The sequence below is a fragment of the Pelmatolapia mariae genome, linkage group LG18, assembly GCF_036321145.2.
Source record: "Pelmatolapia mariae isolate MD_Pm_ZW linkage group LG18, Pm_UMD_F_2, whole genome shotgun sequence".
Taxonomy (NCBI): domain Eukaryota; kingdom Metazoa; phylum Chordata; class Actinopteri; order Cichliformes; family Cichlidae; genus Pelmatolapia; species Pelmatolapia mariae.
In genome coordinates, this window is record NC_086243.1 from 8,312,604 (window position 1) to 8,332,675 (window position 20,072).

General features: G+C 41.1%; 1 protein-coding gene across 1 annotated transcript; it reads right to left on the reverse strand.

Annotated features, from left to right (window-relative positions):
• Nucleotides 1–1,120: 1,120 nt before the first annotated feature.
• LOC134617126 (GTPase IMAP family member 4-like) lies at nt 1,121–3,265 on the reverse strand. The gene is made up of 2 exons (XM_063462316.1): nt 3,191–3,265; nt 1,121–2,346 (listed from the first exon to the last, which is right to left on the reverse strand). The coding sequence occupies exons 1-2, from the start codon at nt 3,204–3,206 to the stop codon at nt 1,289–1,291; spliced, it is 1,074 nt and encodes a 357-aa protein (XP_063318386.1). The 5' UTR covers nt 3,207–3,265; the 3' UTR covers nt 1,121–1,288.
• Nucleotides 3,266–20,072: the final 16,807 nt, after the last annotated feature.

Sequence of the window (20,072 nt, forward strand, 5' to 3'; positions counted from 1 at the left end):
ATACATTCACAATAAATCAGCAGTCTAATGTAATAAATCAGTTTAATAAATGTAATAGTTATCCCCTTTTTCTAAGTCAATAGTTAAATGCAACCTAAAACTACATAATGATTTCACAATCTTTAATTAGGGGTATAACGTGGCATAAGATAATATAATAATCTCACAGGTGCAAGACTTTAACTGATGCTTAATTTCTTCCAGATCTTTAAAATCTACAGGTGAGAATGTGGACATTTAGCTTGTGGCAGTAATTTGATCAGAATGTGATGCAGTACTAGATAAATAACTGTGAGAAGCTAAGCTACTACTATTCAACCTGTAATATTATATTTTGTATTTTCATTTATTACATTAAGGTATAAAATTAACCAGCGACACTGAGAAAGCAAGAACAACACTCAGTTGAATTATGACAGTGACTCACAAATTTATTTTAAAGGAGACAACTAGGTTACAAAAAGAAGGACCAATAATTACAATTCTAGAGGTCATGGCACAAAGTCCACAAATCTAAGTTTATTGTCAGGCTGCGAGTCACACATGTGAAGGCAAAAAGCAACGCAAACAACTCAGTCAAGGGGAAGGTAAAAGTTCGAACAAAGACAGATTCATTCACCAAGAAAGTGAAGAAAAGTAAATCTCACAAACAAAAAAACATCACTGCCAACAAGAGAAGTTACAAAGAGCTCCTACAATCAGTTTATTAACTGCTTATTTATTGGAGCCTAAGTGTTTAACCACTGTTATAGAGTGAGAGGGTACATCCTGCTCATACTGAAAGTCCGTCACCAAAAATAATAATATGTTCTCACATCCACACCTACATCAGTCATTTCACATAAAACATGTGTTTGTAAAAATGTTAAACATATACAGATATCTCTAACTATAATATTACTATGACTGAATACTATGAATGTCCCAAATGCCCACAGTAAGACTCTACTTCAACTAATAAATCACTAAAATAACATAAGAAGGAAATTCAATATGTCCACAGGATCTGCTGTGTGAAAACAGCGAGCTGTAAATGAAAATTAGAAAAAAAGAAAAAGCTTCAAAACTTCAGAAAGAAGATTGACAAATTTTACAGGAACCTCACATATAATCCCCAAAATATTACGACTTTTGAACTTGTTGCTATCTGTAACATCATGTTAGGGAGTCCAGACATGCAGGGGAACTCTAAGAAAAAGTTTAAAACAATGGTGCGATGATACAGAGCGGCAGTCATGAGTTTCTATATGAAAAGATCCTGACTGTCATTCAATGCATGAGTCAAAATTTACAATTGAAGCCAAGATTTTAACACGTTCCCAAGTGTTTTAATTCCTTCAGCCAGAAAAGATAATGGATTAAACTCCTCAGCTTCATCTCTGGCTTCATTTTCATATCTGGACTGAATCTTGCATCTTTCTTCCTCCAGTTCTCTCTCACACTTCTCCTTTAACTTCTTCATCTCCTGTTCTCTCTCCTCTCTCTCTTTCTTCCTCTCTGCCTCTCTCTCCTCCATCTCTCTCTTTCTCTCCTCATTCATCTCCTCTCTCTCCCTCTTCCTCTCCTCCTCTCTCTCCTTCCTCTCCCTCGCTCTCTCAGCCTGGAGTTTTTCATTGTATTTCTGCATCTCTTTCTCATATCTTTCCCGTATTTCTCTCTCCATTTTCTCTTTTTCTTTCTGTATTTCTTCTTCTTTCTCTTTCAGGATGCGTTCTTTCTCCTCTTGAATCGCCCTCTCAGCCTCTTGGAACATCTCGTTGGTGTAGTGGCTTCCTCCGTTCTTCTGGACTATCTCTCTGATCTTCTGGAGCAGCTCAGTGACCTGAGAGCGCTCCTTCAGTTTATTGTTGAAGACGTGGTACTGACCGTTACATCTGGCCACGAGTTCCTGCAGGTCTGAGCTTTCTTCTAAGAACTTTTCAATGGTTCCTTTAAGTTCGTCCCCATTGGTAAAGAGAACCATGCTGTATTTGTCTGCATCAGTGCCAAAGATTTTTTGAATCTTTTGCACCGTCTGTTTTTCCTCTTCAGTGTATCTGCCCAGTTTGATGACCACCAAGAAGATATGGGGTCCTGGAGAAGCATAGGAGATGCACTGGCATATATTTTTCTGAGTTTCCTCTTCATCAACCCTGGTATCAAACAGCCCCGGGGTGTCAATGACAGAAACGCGATGTCCATCCACTGAAGCTTTTCCTTTGGAAGTTTCTACAGTCATAGATTTGGCACTGAACTTGGATTCAAAGCACCCACGACCCAGAATGGTGTTTCCAGTAGCACTCTTCCCAGTTCCAGTCTTCCCCACCATCACAATCCTCACCTCATCATCATTTGTCCTTCCAGAATCTGTGTAGAAAGATCAGAAAGAATACATGGCATGAAATACATTTTACTTATTATACATATACCTGATCATGCACCGGGTTTGGGGTCGGTATTTTAGGTTACAAATGTTCTGGTAGATGGTCAAAAGTTAATTCAACATCTACAGAGATGGGTCACAGTTATCTATTCTGCTGTTGATCCTGTGAAATCATAGTCATCCTCAGTAATGACCCTAACACTCTGCTATCAGAAAATGCAATTCATCCTCGTTTTCTTTCTTTCTGTTATATATAACCACGAAAGGCTTGTAAATATCACACTTATGAACTGTGTAACTATAATGTTACAGTGGATAACATATTTAATAGCAGGAATCTTAAGTATGGACATTCAAAAGTTATGAACTCTCTTCCACATCTCAGAGCTAAATTCACAAACTGCTGTCTCAGAGACTTGGTTTAAATAAGGAGCAGGTTGACATGGTTAGAAAGGAGCACTATGGACAATAGTAATGACCAAAGGAGAACAGTGAGTCTTTGTCTTTGCATTCCTATTGTCCATTATTATTGCTATTATTATTGAATACATATCTATAGCTAATGAGCATGTAGGCAGGTTGTGCATAATTTAGGTTTTATTTTTTATTCATTTTTGCACAATGGGGCAGGTCTTGATAAACATTAAGCTTCTACCTACTCCCTTTCAGACTTAAAAGATTTATTTAAACCATCACAGGTCTGTGTATGTATAAAACTAACCTCATTGATCTTGTTTTTATTTTTATAATCTATCGACCAACCATGATTTTAAATCAGCCATGATCACTGTTGTAACACTAGAAAACATGACTAACATGATGACTTACCGAACTTGCCAGCCATGCTTGGTTGTAATCACTTCTGTCGATGTTCAGTCCAAACAGTGTTGTGTAGCCAACTGAAGTGGAGTAAGAAGTGAAAGGCAAAGACTGTGCTGCAGCTTCTTCAACAGGCAGCATGAGCCAAACCACACCTACAAATGACTCTACTGAACACAGAGTGAAAGTGAAATTATAGTTTAGCACCGTTATTTCTGTTACAAGGGGATTTATCTAAAACTGGACATGGACTCAGAATGTATTCAAATTTTACTGGAAAATGAAGTACTTACCTCTCAGATGATTTTCAAATTTATACCCTCAGTGCATCTACTAAGAGGCTGAGAGGTAGCACTGGCTCCTGCCAGTATTTTTCAGTTTGTGGTTGTTATATTCAGGTCTGGTCCTTTACATTAATTTTGTAATTGTTTCTACAATTGTTGCAGTGTCATATCACTTGCACTACTATCATTTTCATGGGTTTGTTGTCATTGGTGCTGTTATACACATTTTTATTTTAAAGATACAGTCTGTCATAGATTAGTGTGTAATTACGTCCTGTAAAATTGATGCACTCTTATCTTGTCTCAGTCTTGTTTTAATTCTGGATCAGTTCTGGGTCTGGTTGAATTAGGGTTTAGTCCTCGTGTCTTGATACAGCCCTGATTTTGTTCTGCCGTGCTGCTTAATTAAAAAACTAGTTTAAGGTGTCCTGCATATGTGATATATATATTTTTTTCCTATATGAAGTCATTCTTTTTTGAACAAAACTGAAAACACAGCCTAATAAATCATCCCACATGCGTACTACCCTTTGGGGCTAAGCCCCGGGTGTATAAAATGTCTGGCTCCGCCTCTGGAGTCAACAGTATCCATGACACACAACGTAACCTTCGATAATGTGTCATGCGCAAAAGCATCAGCTCTAAGAGCCGGTGTTCTGGGAATGCATCCTACCTGACAAACCATCCTACCCGTTGTTTCTACGCATGCGCACAACACGAAATTCAGTGGCGAACCATCCTACCTATGTGAATATAAGCTACTAACATACTCTGATGGGTAAAATTAAGTGCCAAACCGTCCTACCTTTGTAAATGTGACATACAAGCATACTTTAAAAGCTTTAATTAAGTGGAAAATCATCCTACCTTTGTGAATATAAGCTAGAAGCATAATTTTACAGCTAGAATTCAGTGGCAAATCATCTTACTTTTGCTAATAACAGTTAGAAACATACTCTGACGGGTAAAATTACGTGCCAAACCATGCTACCTTTGTGAATGTGACCTACAAGCATACTTTAACGGCTAAAATGAAGTGGCAAACCGTCCTGGCTTTATAATTATGAGCTACAAGCATACTCTGATGGGCAAAGTTAAGTGGCAAACCATCATACCTACTTACATTTGTGCTGGAATTACTCTGTGACAGCAGAAATGTGCATAAACTACTTACGGCAGGACGTTTTGCCAAAGTAGGACGTTTTGTCAGAACACCGTGCTTAGAGAGTGCTTTGTAGTGAATCAGAAGAGTCGACTCCCATTGAGCGAGAGCCGGCTCCTCACTTAATTTCCTTTCGCTGCTCAGCTCTCACACAGTGGCTCAGCTATGCTCCAATCCCTCCATATTGTGGCCAATCACATGCGAGGATATAGGATAATATCATTATGTGAAAAACAGAGAGGGTGAGAGCGACAGTCAAGTGGAGCGTGCGTCTCAGTAGGTGAGAGAGACAGTAGACAGCGGTGAGGAGGGCTGTGCGAGAAAACACATAAATATGCATGACACCCATAAATGAAGCAGCATCTGGCTGCAGTTTAACACTAGGTTTACTATCCTGCGCAAATTTGCGTAACTTCCCTAAACCCAAAACCCCCTAGAATTACTGGCTTTTTTATTTTCTGGTGCAAGTCCCGAGGTGTTAAGCACCCCTGCTGAGATTTTCACAGGTCGTCAGCTTGTTTCTCCTACAGCTTTTGTTGTGCAAACCACCCATTATCCTTGAGGCCTGGCACATTTGCATTTTCTCACTCAGAATTGCTCAGATCCAAGGCAGGCCAAACCTCTGTGTTACAACTTTCAGAAATGCCTGGTAGAAATGCTTCAACTTACTCATGAGATTTTGACCACATTTCTTGCGGAAGTCACAGCTGTACTGAATGCACGACCGTTGTTGCCAGCTGCAAGAAATGCTTGGTAGGGAACAGCTGTTCCCTACCAAGCAAAGAACAAGGTTCGTTGTCCATTCACACAGTATATTGCAACCAAGCCAGACAAATTTGGGATCAAGTTCTGGATGGCCACGGATTTGGACACCAAATATGTCTGTAGTGCATCTCCTTTCTTGGGAAAGGACCCCAGTCGTCAGAAGGGAGAGAGGCTGGCAGAGAACGTGGTCATGAAACAGATGGAGCCGTTTTTGGATGATGGGAGAAATGTCACAACGGACAATTTCTTTACTTCACTGTCACACAGACTGCTGCAGCCCAAAACAACGTTACTGGGCACGGTGAATAAAGTCCGGCGTGAACTTCCTCAACTTGCAAAAGATACTGCAAAGCGAGAGGTATTCTCCACTTCAGTGCTTAGAAGTGGCAGTGTCTCCTTGACAATTTATGCACCTAAAAAAAAAACAAGACTGTGTGTGTTCTAAGTTCCATGCACCAAGACGTGACGATCGGTGACGGCAAAAAGAGGAAACCCAACACGATAACACACTATAACCACATGAAGGTATGTGAATGTGTGTACAATTTTACACCAGTGCTACAATGTTTTCTGATGTGTGCTATACAGGCCTATAGAAAAAAACATATACTCATGACTCTCTCTCTCTGCTTTTACAGTGTGGTGTAGACGTGTTGGACCAAATGGCACGGATGTATTCCGTAAAATCAGCAACACGCAGGTGGCCAGTAGCGGTTTTCTACAATATGCTGGACCTGGCGGCAGTGAATGCCTACATTTTGTACAAGGCATGTACAGGGTGGACAGGCAAGAGAAGATTGTTTCTGAGTCTTCTAGCTCAGCAACTTCGTTGCCGATTCATGCAGCACAAGGAAATATTATCACAGAGGCAGGCTGCTAAAGCTGCTGCAGCTCCTGTGCCAGGGACTGTAAAGACAACGCAGTGCCAGGTGCAAGAGAGCTGCAACAGGAATCGCAGCAGGTTTACCTGTGCAACATGTCAGAAATTCACCTGTGCCAAATGCAGGGATGATGGACACTGGGTCTGCAAACGCTGTAAAGTTTGAAACACTTTGAAATAAAACAGACTTGTGTACCCATATATTGTGAATGTGTGTCTTTTGTATGTAGGTTGTAACACAGAGGTTTGGCCTGCCTTGGATCTGAGTAAACAAATGCCAATGTTGCACAAACAGACACACACACACACACACACACACACACACACACACAGCAAATCTGCATTTATTTGTCCCACAAGTGGAAAATCTGCATTGTCATTGCAAAAAAGTGGACAGAGCACGGTATAGAAAGTACACTATACAAACAATCTGGAAACATATATATGGACACGAGTATTCAAAAATATTGGTGTATGTATACACACACATCTATCTATCTATCTATCTATCTATCTATCTATCTATCTATCTATCTATCTATCTATCTATCTATCTATCTGTCTATCTATCTATCTATCTGTGTGTGTGTATATATATAGATATATATATATATACATACATACATACATACATACACACACACAGATCTATCTATCTATCTATATATATATATATATATATATATATATATATATATATATATATATATATATATATATATATATATATATATACATATATATAGATGTGTCTGTGTGTATAACTAGACTTTATGCATATTATATAAGGTGTAGCTATATAAATATATAAATATATGTACAACTCTGTGTATATATGTTTATGGACAGGCATCCAATATAGTGACAAGGATTGACAAGAACTAATATTACATATGAGAAATATTGCACATAGAAACTACCATGGTGTATAGTACGCTGCAGGTAAGGAAGGAAAGTAGCCTTGCAGGGAAGGAAAGAACTGAATCTCTCATGGTTAGGGGTTGGGGAAGGGTGTGTTTGCACAACAAAAGCAGGAGAACAATGGAGCTGAAGACCTGTGAAAATCTCAGCGGGGTGCCAAGAGGTGTTAAGGTCGGGGGGAATTTACGCAGATTTGCGCAGGCTAGTAAATCTCGTAGTAGGGACTTGCACCAGGGAAAAAAGGCTCAGTAATTCTAGTGTTAAAGACTTTTTTGTCTTGGTCTTGGTCTCCTCTCGACTTGGTCTTGTCTTGGTCTCGGTTTAGGCGGACTTGACTACAAGTCTACTTATCACCCCATTAGAGCACTTCGCTCTCGCACTGCAGGCTTACTTTTTTGTTCCTAGAGTATTTAAACGTAGAATGGGAGGGAGAGCCTTCAGTTTTTAGGCCCCTCGTCTGTGGAACCAGCTTCCAGTTTGGATTTGGGAGACAGACATTATCTCTACTTTTAAGATTAGGCTTAAAACTTTCATTTTTGCTAAAGTGTATAGTTAGGGCTGGATCAGGTGACCCTGAATCCTCCCTTAGTTATGCTGCAATAGACGTAGGCTGCCGGGGGATTCCCATGATGCATTGAGTTTTTTCTTTCTAGTCACCTTTCTCACTCACTATGTATTAATAGACCTCTCTGCACTGAATCATACTTGTTATTAACCTCGGTCTCTCTTCCACAGCATGTCTTTATCCTGTCTTCCTTCTCTCACCCCAACCGGTCGCACCAGATGGCCGCCCCTCCCTGAGCCTGGTTCTGCCGGAGGTTTCTTCCTGTTAAAAGGGAGTTTTTCCTTCCTGCTGTTGCCAAAGTGCTTGTTCATAGGGGGTCATATGATTGTTGGGTTTTCTCTGAATCTATTATTGTAGGATCTACTGTACAATATAAAGCGCCTTGAGGTGACTGTTGTTGTGATTTGGTGCTTTATAAATAAAATCGAATTGAATTGAATATCATCATTTTTAGATTCATGGTTTCCTTTCATTTTGACAGCATTTAATAAAGTTTTAATAATCACACTCCATTTACATTGTTTTTATCATTGTTTTCCATTTTCTATATTTGACTGATTTCACACACAAATATCCACTAGACTCCACAGTGACCTCACATTGTACTTGAACCTCTACCTTCTTCTTTATGGCAGAATTTGAATACACAGACATGCATATCTTTGAAAAGTACAAAGAAATGGAAATGGGCAAATGACACAATGCACTCAAATGAAGGGTTTGTGTTTTATTTCTAAAAATGTCATCAGTGCCACACAGTGCACACATTTTGACTTCATACATATACATTATATCTTTACTATGTTTCAGCATTGAGCCACATTCTTGATTTCAAAGGGCTATTATTTTGAAATTAAAATCAGACTGACTCGGACTGAACGAGTAACACTATGATGGTGTATGTTGTTGATCTAAAGTGAAATTTGCACGTGGAACCACAAAGACTCCTTTTAGCAGCTTTCTAAACTGAGACGAATAAATAGCTGTTTAAATGGATTCTGAAGGGCTTTTACTTTGAAGTCTGTTCTCGCTTTCTCGTAGCAAATGTATGTAATATACAAACACACACAACGTAAAACAAGTGATGACGACTGTGCTGCAACTGGAGACAGTTGCGTATCTACCTCTCTCGCCTCACCCGCGTCTCTCCCACTTTTAAAAAGCTTCTTATGTCCATGTTGAGTTTCGTTAGCTTATTAGCAAACACCAGTTTGTCAGACCGTCTGCCAAACAGTGCGCTATTCGCCAAAAAAGTCTCCTTTGTATGAGGTGTGTAATTTGTGTTCGTTTGGTTTTCCTCCATCCATCCATCGCTCTTCTTCCCCTTTATCCGGGGCCGGGTCACGGGGGTAGCAGCCTAAGCAGAGAAGCCCAGACCTCCCTGTCCCCAGCCACCTCCTCCAGCCTATCCGGCGTTGACCAAAGGCGTTCCCAGGCCAGCCGAGAGATATAATCTGTCCAGCGTGTCCTGGGTCTGGGTTTTCCTGGGAAAAATAAATAAATAAAATAAAATTATATATATATATATATATATATATATATATATATATATATATATATATATATATTTTTTTTTTTTTTTTTTTTTTTTTTTTTTTTTTTAATTATTTATTTTTGGTAAAGTCCACGTTCGAAGCACTGACGTCACATTTGAATCCGACGTCCAGTATGACTTCACGAATCATCGTGAGAACCCCGTGTATCCATGACAACGTTCTGTAAAAAAACATTTAGCAGCGTTTCTTGCAGCACAGATTGCTGTCTCTTCGTGTGTTAACAGCTACAGCAGAAAACGTTTCTAAACTTTTCAGCTATTTTAACTACAGTGAAAATTGTAAACAGCCAGTTTAAGTTTGCAGCTTACTGATCACTTTCCTCCAGTCCAGTGGATTTGAACCATATTTAAAATGGATAGCGGAGACGGTGAGATCAACGGCCCTAACCAAAGTAAGCATTTCAATTTTGTGATGTATTATCTGACAGTTTGTTACAACACATGCTCGTAAAGGCCTCGGTCACACAGTCTAGATACCTCCGTTTCGTACAGTGTTTCTCCCGGTACATCAACTGTTTTGTGACCGCCAATGGGGGATTGGAGAATATACATGTTTTTGTCTAAGCAGGGATGTTTCACGGGCTTATTTAAATGCTGGTGCTGCATGCTATTTTCAGTTTAATTTTAAGATTGAATTATTTTGTAAAGGGCAAGAGTAAGATTGAGTAGTTTTGTAGTATTTTATAATAGTGACTGTGGCCTGAGGAAAACCTGATATTCAAAGCTAATAAGTTCATCACAACTGCAGTGCATACAGTAGTAACCTCACCTATGTAGTTTTTAGCACTTAGTTTTCAGGTGCATCTGTGCATGTAATATAGCACCAACTGGAATTTGTGGACTGTTCTCTCATCATGAGTGTTCACTATAAAATATTTCTCCGTTTCTAGATGTGCAGCTAAGATTTCGCCCGCTGCTTCATTTAGTGGAGCGCTTTGAACATTACGACGCAGTAGGTCCAGAGATGAGTTTGCTCTGGGATACTATAATGCGTGGTCTGTTCAATGAATTCAGCCTGGAAACTGTGATAGAAATTTTTTATAATACTCTGGGGCTTGGGAATATTGACGATATTGCACGAGTGGACCTAGCTTTGCAAGCAGCTGGCATAGGATTAAATCCAGCAGTAGGAGTAGAAGGTCCCTGGGACGATGAAGGGCTACCTGTTCCAGCAGCTGACATGGAAAACAACATGGCCGGTTTAGCTGAAGATCCCTGGGACCATCAAGGTCTTCATCTACCAGCAGTAAACGTGGACATTAATCTGCCCCGGGAAGAAGATCAGTTTGCTGATGACATGTGGTGGGTCTGGGAAAGTGACATTGATTCTGGCACTGAAAATGAAAGCGACCTTGAAAGCGAATCTGATGATGATGTCCCAGAGTTAATACCTATCATCCCAGAACCTCAAGAATCCAGGAGCCCTCCAAGAGAGGAAGCTGATGAAAGCGGTCTCTTTGGCTCCAGGAGGCGCCAAAGAGAGGAGAATAATAATGGCGACAGTAACGAGATGAACAGGAAGAGATTCAGGTTCCTCAACGCAGGCAACGAACCGTCAGACACCACCTCTGAAAGTGAGGATAATGAAAATGAAGACACGGTGTCATCACCCTCTACGTCAGCTGACGCAGAAGCAGGACAGAAGAGAAAACGGGATGATGATGATGATGAGGACAATGAAAGAGACAAAAAAATGTGTAAAAACTAACAAAATTGTGCTGCTGGACCCTCAGGATTGACCCCCCGACCCCTCTCACCCTCCTATGTGGTGTGTTTGTGTGTGTGCACCCTCTGAGGCTGTGATTTTGAGAATCTGGAAGTGCCTGGTGGCATCTTTATCTGTCATCCTTGTTCTTTACAAGCAGAGTTATTTACAAACACTCTTTGCTTTATGCCTAAACTTCCTGTCTAGGTTGTTCATCGCAGCAGGTAGTTGGCCCCAACTGAGCCTGCTTTCAGAAAAATATGTGAACACTAACCAAATTGTGCTGTTAGACACTCAGCATTGACCTCCATCTCCAATGAGTTCCACAAGTGCAGTCTGTGAGTTGCACATTACTGAGATTTAAGTGTTTTCAACTCGTCTTCATCATTACAGCAGGAAGCTGTAAAGTATGAGTTGTAAGCGAGCTGATTTAAAGGTGGATGCTGAAACGGCTCAGGAATTGCCAGGACTTTCAAAGATTCTACACACAGTATGTAAAACTATAGTTTTACATACTGTGTGTAGAATCTTTTTTTGCTGAAGTGATTATGTGCAAGCAGCACTTTTGCTGATGACTGTTTCAGCTGTAGCTTGGTGTAATTCTTTATTAATGCTGAGCAGCTTCAGATGTTCAAATATGAATTTTTGAAAGTACACATAAGAAAAAGAGAGAACTTCATGCCACAAATAAGGAAAACACTGTCTAGTAGCTGCTGAGCACTGGCTGTTACTAAAACCACACTTACAAAATATTCAGATGATCAAAGTGTTGTGGAAAAATAAACTGAGCATTAAAACCAAACTGATTTTCTGAGCTTTATTGAAAGAAACATTTGCAAAGGGATCAAAACAGCACAGACAGGCTTCGTACCAGCATTGACAAATAGGCAAAAATAATATTGAAAGCAAAGACTTTAGATCATCCTCTCACAATAACAGGCTAATAGTAACTTTTGCAGGCTTTATGGTGGCAGAGTATGGAAAATAGGTCTCATGTATTTCTGGTACTTCAAAAAGTGTTTTTCTGGGACCTGACATGTTTCATCATGCTATTAATATTTAGTTGTTACTCTAATAAAGAATAGAAGTTAAAACACTTCTAATAGTACTAATTTGCCTCTCCCAAACACTTCCCATGTGGCTTGAAGAGGGGGTCCTCAGAACAAACTCACTTTCAAACTGTACTTTCTGCAGGTTGTGCACTTGTAGATTTGAGAAGCAACTGCATTGCTGCATCCTGTGATCATAGCCCGTTGGAGCGCAGCTCGTTTACAGTTATTCCCCTTCCTTGATGCTGCACCTTTTCATGATAGTGTTTAATAAGTAAAGACGACACATAACTTGAACTGGGAATAATCGCAGATTGTTTGATATATGGGTGCAGAGTTGCTCTTGTTAAACATCCTCCCTGCTCATCAACAAATGGACTTAGGCTGTACAGCTTGTGTGTCTTATCCTTCAGTTGAATGTCCTTTCCTCTAGTTAAGTCCTTAAATTCTTTGCTGAATGTGTTTTCTTGTGCAAGTTTTATTATGAACAGTTCCGCCTTTTGTCTGACTTGTGTTCTCACCTTTTGTTTGTGTGAGTCCTTTAAAATCTTTCACAAATTTCTGTAGACAAGCAATAGCTTTAACAGCTCTTCTCCAGTCTGAGAATTTGGTAAGACGGTCTAGTATTGTTCTCCTTTCTTCTACTTTGGTGTTGGACACATCTACTGTTTTTAGCTCTGGATCGTTTGCCTTGACTTCAGTAAACTCGTCATTTTCAATGGGTAGCTAGCTTTGCCACAAAAACTCTGGACCTTTAAACCAGTTAGAGTTGAGTAGCTGTTGGACACTGAGTCCAATTGATGTGTGGTCTGCAGAATTACTTTCAGATGGTACATGATGCCACTGTCGTGGGTCTGTGAGTGACCTTATCCTTTGAATCCTATTTGCCACAAACACGTGAAATCTCTTAGCATCATTATTCACATTCCCCAGCACTACCTTGGAATCTATCCTGAAGTGTTCTTCAAGATCACTTATCTCCAGCTCATTTCTTAACCTTACACTTGTTCTTGCTGCAACTACTGCAGCCGTTAGTTCAAGTCTAGGGACAGTAGTGACCTTGGTTGGGGCTACATGTGCCTTTCCCAAGACTAAGGCACAATGAATATCCCCTTTGGATGTTACTGTTCTTAAATAACTACACTGTCTGTAGCCTGTCACACTAGCGTCTGAAAAATGGTGTAATTCACATTGTGCAATGTCTGTGTTTGCAGGTAAGACACATCTTTGAACTTTCACCTTTGACAGGTTAGGTTTTGAAGATCTAGGAGCCAGGATTCCCACTGTGTGCGGAGATCATCTGAGAGTGGCTCATCCCATCCAACTTTCTCTTGACATAACTGATTTGCTTTCCTCTTAGGATGAAGGGTGCGACCAATCCCAGTGGGTCATACACTGATGCTATTGTGCGCAGGATTCCTCTTCTTGTCATTGGGTGCTCTTTACAGTTATTCTGAATGGAAACTCATCAGCAGAAACGCACCACTGAACACCAAGTGCCCTTCCCATTAAAGGCTCTCCAAGTGCCAGATCTAAGTCCTTAATACTTTCTGTACACTTTTCTCTCGGCAATGACTTTATCACATTTTCACTGTTTGAGATGAACTTGTGTAATCTTAGTTTACCTGTGCTACACAGTTCTCTACACAGTTCTTTGACTAGTTTTATGGCTTCTGCTTCCGACATAACACTTACAAGTCCATCATCTACATAAAAGTTCTTTGGAATGAACCTCACAGTGTTTGGAGTGAGCTTTCTCTCACCTTGCGTGGCTAGATGTTTTAAACCAAAGTTGGCACAGCCAGGAGAAGAAGAAGCGCCAAAGAGATGAACCTTCATTCAAAAGACTGAGGGTGGAACGCTTAGGTCACCATGCTCCCACCATAGGAAGCATAAGTAGTCCTACATGGAACTGGTGAAACATTTGTTTGACGTCGCACATTACAGCAATGAAGCCCTTCCTGAACCTACGGAGCGCTCCCACCAAAGTCTTTGTGAGGTCAGGCCCTGTAAGCAGGTGCGTTTTCAGCGAGGTGTCTTGATATTGTGCAGAGCAGTCAAAGACTACGCATATTTTGCCGGGCTTTTGAGGGTGGTGTACCCCATTTTCTCTGCATCACCACATGCTATCATGTTCTCCATGAAATTTGCATAGTCTGTGTGGTACCTTTGGTGCTCTCCAAAAGTTGATTCTGTTCATCTGGACGTAGCGTTTTGTGGAAGAAACGTTTCGTCACTCATCCAAGTGACTTCTTCAGTCTCAGCTGACTGCAGTTTTCCCCAATCTTATAAACAGTACATTTGTATAATGACTGAAACCACCCCACTGAAGGAACAATGGGCTGGGAGGTCAGTTTCTTAATCTTAATTATGCAAATTCCCATGACCATTGATCAACAACCACTGATCAAAACCCACTGATCAAAGACCACTGATCAATGGCCATGAGTACCATTCACAGAGAGTTGGGGAATGGCTGCAATCACAGCATTGTAAGATGGCGAAAGATGTACCCTTAGGCCCCCTCCTCGATTCAGAGATGGTCTTTCCCTTTTCACGTAAATGGCCTCCTTGACTCCGCGCTCAAACCAGCATTCCTCCCTGTCCAAGATGTGTACATCCTCATCCTTGAAAGAGTGTCCACTGGCCTGTAGGTGTAAATAGACTGCGAAGTCCTGGCCTGACGAGGTAGCTCTTCTGTGTTGTGCCATCTGCTTCGCCAGAGGTTGTTTGGTTTCCCCGATGTATAAATCCTGGCAATCCTCCTGGCACTTAACAGCGTACACTATGTTACTCTGTTTGTGTTGGGGGACCTGATCCTTGGGGTGGACCAGTTTTTGGCGCAGCGTGTTTTGGGGTTTAAAAGCCACAGAAACCCGGTGTTTAGAAAAAATGCGTCTCAACTGCTCCGATACTTCTGACACATATGGCATCACTACAGGTTTTCGCTTAGGCAGCGGTTGTCCTTCTCTCCTGGATCGGCTGGAGCTTTCTTTAGGTGCCTTTCCAGCTTTGACAAAAGTCCAGCTGGGATAACCACATTTACTCAGGGCCTTCTTGATGTGCTGTTCTTCTGCCTCCCTGGCCGCTGTGCCAGTGGGGATGGTGTTCGCTCTGTGTTGTAGCGTCCTAATGACACCCAGTTTGTGCTCCAGTGGATGATGAGAGTCAAACCTTAAATACTGATCCGTATGTGTAGGTTTACGGTACACGTCAGCATTTAGATGTCCCCCATTACTGATGGAAATCTCACAGTCTAAGAAGGCTAACCTGCCACTTTTCATATCCTCCCTGGTGAATTTGATGTGTTGGTCCACTGAGTTAATGTGATCTGTGAATTGTGGTACTTACTGAGATTTGATTTTCACCCAGGTGTCATCCACATATCTGAACCAATGGCTTGGTGGTGTTCCAGGGTAGGATAGCAAAGCCCTCTTTTAAATAAATAAATAAATAGATTTATACGTACAACTGAATATCATCAGGATAACAGTGATAAGAAATGTCCTCAAAAGAGCCCATTATATGCTGGAGGGGGAGAAGATATATTAAAAACAATAAAGGCCCCAAAACTGACCCTTGAGGGACACCATAAGTAAGGGAGGTAGAGGATGATCTAAAATCGGAGACTGCCACAGAAAAGGATCGGTGATGGAGATAAGAGGAGAACCACTCTAATGCAGTTCCAGATACACCAACCCAATTTTTCAGCCTTTCAATGAGGATGTGATGCTCCAAGCTGATGTGAGGTCCAACATGAGTAGAACAGAGCATTTTCCTGCATCATTATTCATCAAGATATCACTTGAGACCCTAAGAAGAGCTGTCTCTGTGGAGTGAAATCAACGAAAAACGGAATCAAAATTATCGTAAATGCCATGTTTGTCTAGAGCTGCCATAAGTTGCTTAGCCACAACCTTTTCTAGAAGCTTAGCAATTAATGGTAATTTAGAGATAGGTCTATAACTGCTCCAAAGAGAAGGGTCTAGTTGAGGTTTTTTTAAAAGTGGGAGAATAGCAGCGTTTTTAAAATAAACCGGAACTATACCAGATGCCAGTGAAGAGTTGATTAAAGTGAGCACACATGGGCCAATAGACTGGAAGACATTTTTGAATAATGATGCAGGTACAATGTCAAGTGAACAGGAGGATGCTTTTACTGAATTCACTAATTTTACCAACTCAGGTAGTGAAACAGGAGAGAAAGTATCAAAGATAATGGGCCGAGATGGGGTAGAGATTGAGATAACAGGTGCTGAGTGTGTAAAATTCATTCTCACGTTATGAATTTTTGCAAGCAGAAAAGAGAGAAAATTTTCACAGTCCTCGTTAGAAAAAATAGGGGCCGCAGGCAGAGCAGGAGTAACAATGTCACTAATGGTGTTGAATAGCACCTTAGGATTGCCTCTGCTCTTTGTAACCAAGTGTGAGAAATGGGCAGCCCTTGCATCTCTGATCGCATTATTAAAAGAAGCTAAAAGGTCCTTAAGAGAGAGGAGGTGAACATTTAGATGAGTTTTCCCCCACCTGCGCTCCGCTTTACGACAATCACGTTTTAGACAACGAATACTGTCATTTAGCCAAGGAGGAGATTTGGAGGCAGAAACACTCCTCGTCTTAACCGGACAAATTTCATCTAAAATAGAAAGGCAATAATTATTAAAAAGACTGGTTGAGAAATCAACACCATTTTGAGGAGATAGCTGTAAGTTAAAAGCATCCACAAATTTCTCCGCTGTGGAGGAGTTTAAGATGCGAGAGCTAATCATCCGTCTAACGGGGGACAAAGGCTCATTAAAAGACAAGTTAAAAACAATAACATAGTGATCAGAAATAAAAATGTCCTCAGAGCAAATAAAATCAATATTTAGACCGAAAGAAAAAACAAGGTCCAGTGTGTGACCTTTGCTGTGTGTAGGACCGGACACATGCTGAGTCAAATGAAAAGAATCCATAATGTTCATAAAGTCTCTGGCGAATGGGTCGGAGTCATCATCAACGTGTATGTTAAAGTCCCCAACTATAAGCACCCTAGACAGCTTCATAGTAGCGGATAAGAAGTCGCTGAGCTCCGATAAAAATAACCTGTTATATCCAGGTGGACGATACACCACAGCACAGTAGAAAGGATCCTTGTTACCAATTTTAAGCAGCTGCAGCTCAAACGAACGAAAATGTCCAGTTTTCACGGAGCGGCAGGAGAAACGGTCCTGGAAAGCCACGGCAAGCCCACCACCCCGACCAGACAACCGAGGCTGGGTAATAAAAGTATAGCCATCCGGGCAGAGTTCAATAAGTGACGAGTAGTCTACATCCCGCTGCCAGGTCTCAGTCAAGAATAAAAAATCCAGTTTTTTAGATAATATAAAATCATTCAACAAGAATGATTTATTAGACAGAGATCGAGCGTTAAAAAGCGCCATATTCAGTGAGCTAGAAGCCTCATTATTTGCAGAGGCTCGAGTTAAGGGACGTAAATACACAGGGTTCGAGCCGTCACGCTCGTAGAATCCACTCACCGAGGGAAGAAAAAGCCAGCCCGCAGAAGAGTCTGGATAAACCCTCCTAAGGTGGCAAGGTCTCAAAGAGCCGGGCCCAGCGTATCCAAACAAGGCCGTGGAAAACAAGTCCCCCTCCATGGAGCTTTTCTGGACACAGGAGACAACACACGCTCGACGTCGCTTACCAGCCAAACCACGCCGCCAGTAAAGCCTGAGCTTTACCTGAATACCTCCTCTTCTCCCTCTCCTTCTCCGTGGTCTAGAGGGACCACTGAAATCGCCTGATGAGGATCCAGCTAATGGAAGACGGTGGAAAATGCCAGAGGACGACAAGACATCGTGTGGCATCATAGAGGATCGGATGGATAGCAAAGCCAGGCGATCATACACCAGGGCAGCAAATACATCATTAAAACTGAGTGAGAACAGTAGAGCAGAAAAAAACAACACAACAGTAGTAGAGCGCGACAAACTGCACCCGGCAGCGGCAGAGCCAAACACAGGCGCCATCATACCGGAAGTGACAATGTGAGATGTCACTTCCGGTGACTTTTCCACTTCTTCCATGTACAAATTGGCCATGATGGGTGAAACTGGGGAGTCCATGGCACACCCATGTTTCTGCCTGTAGAACTGACCCTTGTATGTGAAGTAGGTGGAATGAAGACACAGTTCCAAAAGCAAACACACTTGGTCGATGCTGTGACCGGTTGGGGTGAGAGAAGGAAGACAGGAGAGAAGACATGCTGTGGAAGAGAGACCCGAGATTAATAACATGTACGATTCAATGCAGAGAGGTCTATTAACACATAGTGAGTGGAAAAGGTGACTGAAAAGGAAAAACTCAATGCATCATGGGAATCCCCCAGCAGCCTACGTCTATTGCAGCATAACTAAGGAAGGATTCAGGGTCACCTGGTCCAGCCCTAACTATATGCTGTAGCAAAAAGGAAAGTTTTAAGCCTAATCTTAAAAGTAGAGATAGTGTCTGTCTCCTGAATCCAAACTGGAAGCTGGTTCCACAGAAGAGGGGCCTGAAAACTGAAGCTCTGCCTCCCATTCTACTTTTAAATACTCTAGGAACAACAAGTAGGCCTGCAGTGTGAGAGCGAAGTGCTCTAATGGGATGATATGGTACTATAAGGTTGTTAAGATAAGACAGGGCCTGATTATTTAAGACCTTGTATGTGAGGAGCAGGACTTTGAATTCAATTCAAATGTTCTTTCTCTTTATTAGAGTCTGATAAGATGCTTTCCAATGCTTAAACTTAAGTGGATCCTCACTAAATACCAAGGGCTCTGGAACAGGTAGTCTATTAGCTGACATAGCTTCTGCCAAAACCTTTATAAGCTCACCTGTACTCTCGTAAGTGACGTTTAACTCTCTTCTTGTGAGGGTTGATTAGTATTATTCTTGGACTCTGATACCTGTAAGTTTGCAGGGTTTTGTGTGACTCTTTCTTGCTTTACTGAAGCATAGTCTTCCTCATAAACCCAAGCTTTGGTTCAGGTCATTACTTGATCCAAACAGCCCAATGTCCCACACTAAGTGTAATTTCACTATCAAACAAACTCCTCCTTTATACAAAATAATTATGTATTCAAATGTTCTGCAGCTTCTGCTTGGAATCTGCACTTTAAAGACCAAATATGAAAGACCTAATATGTGTTAAAATGTATGAATACTTTTAATTGTAAATTAACATTCGAGTGATAGATTTGTTGGAATGTCAGCTGAATTTGCCAGTAACCTCAACTTCCTAGTGGTATTGTTTTCCTCTTAAAATGTGTTACTCTATTCTTCTGGATATTTTCACATTTAAAACTACCTGTTTTTGCTGTTCAGATTTCCTTTGGAAATTAGGGTGTTAGTCTACACCCAAAGATATGGTTGATGACTAAACAACTGCTTTTCTCTGTCCAGCTGCCACAGAACAAAGGCAGGGTACACCCTCAGCAGGCTGCCAATTTATCTCAGGGCTAGCAATATATGTCATGTAAAACCCACTACAATGCTTAAATAATAGTTATTCATAACACCTAACATGGAAAGCTTTCTTTCCAAACCTGAGCTGTTTCAGATGTTTTTTGAAATTCTGAGCTCTCTGATCTCAGGTTAAGGTGTCTTGAAAGTACTCCTGCTTCTTGTCTTCCCCAAATGTTGACCACCTGTCCAAGAGTACTGAAGATCTGAGGTCACACATCCCGGTCACAACAGCGTGCCCACCCCAGAAAACAGAGGCCCAAGATTCAGTCCTGTTCGCCCAAGGTCTTGTGTCCCTTGAGTTAAGTTTTTGTCACTCTGTGCGTCCCCTTTCTTTGGTGCTAATTCCGTTTTATTAAGCAGTTGTGTGATTACTGCACATTTGAGAGAAACAGGGAAAATCCCAGGCTGTAGCAAGCTGTTGATAATATTTACTAAATGATTTGTAAAACAATGAGATACCGGTTTAAATAGTTTTGTTGGGGTGGGGTGAAGTAGAGAGGTGCAAGACTTTAACTGA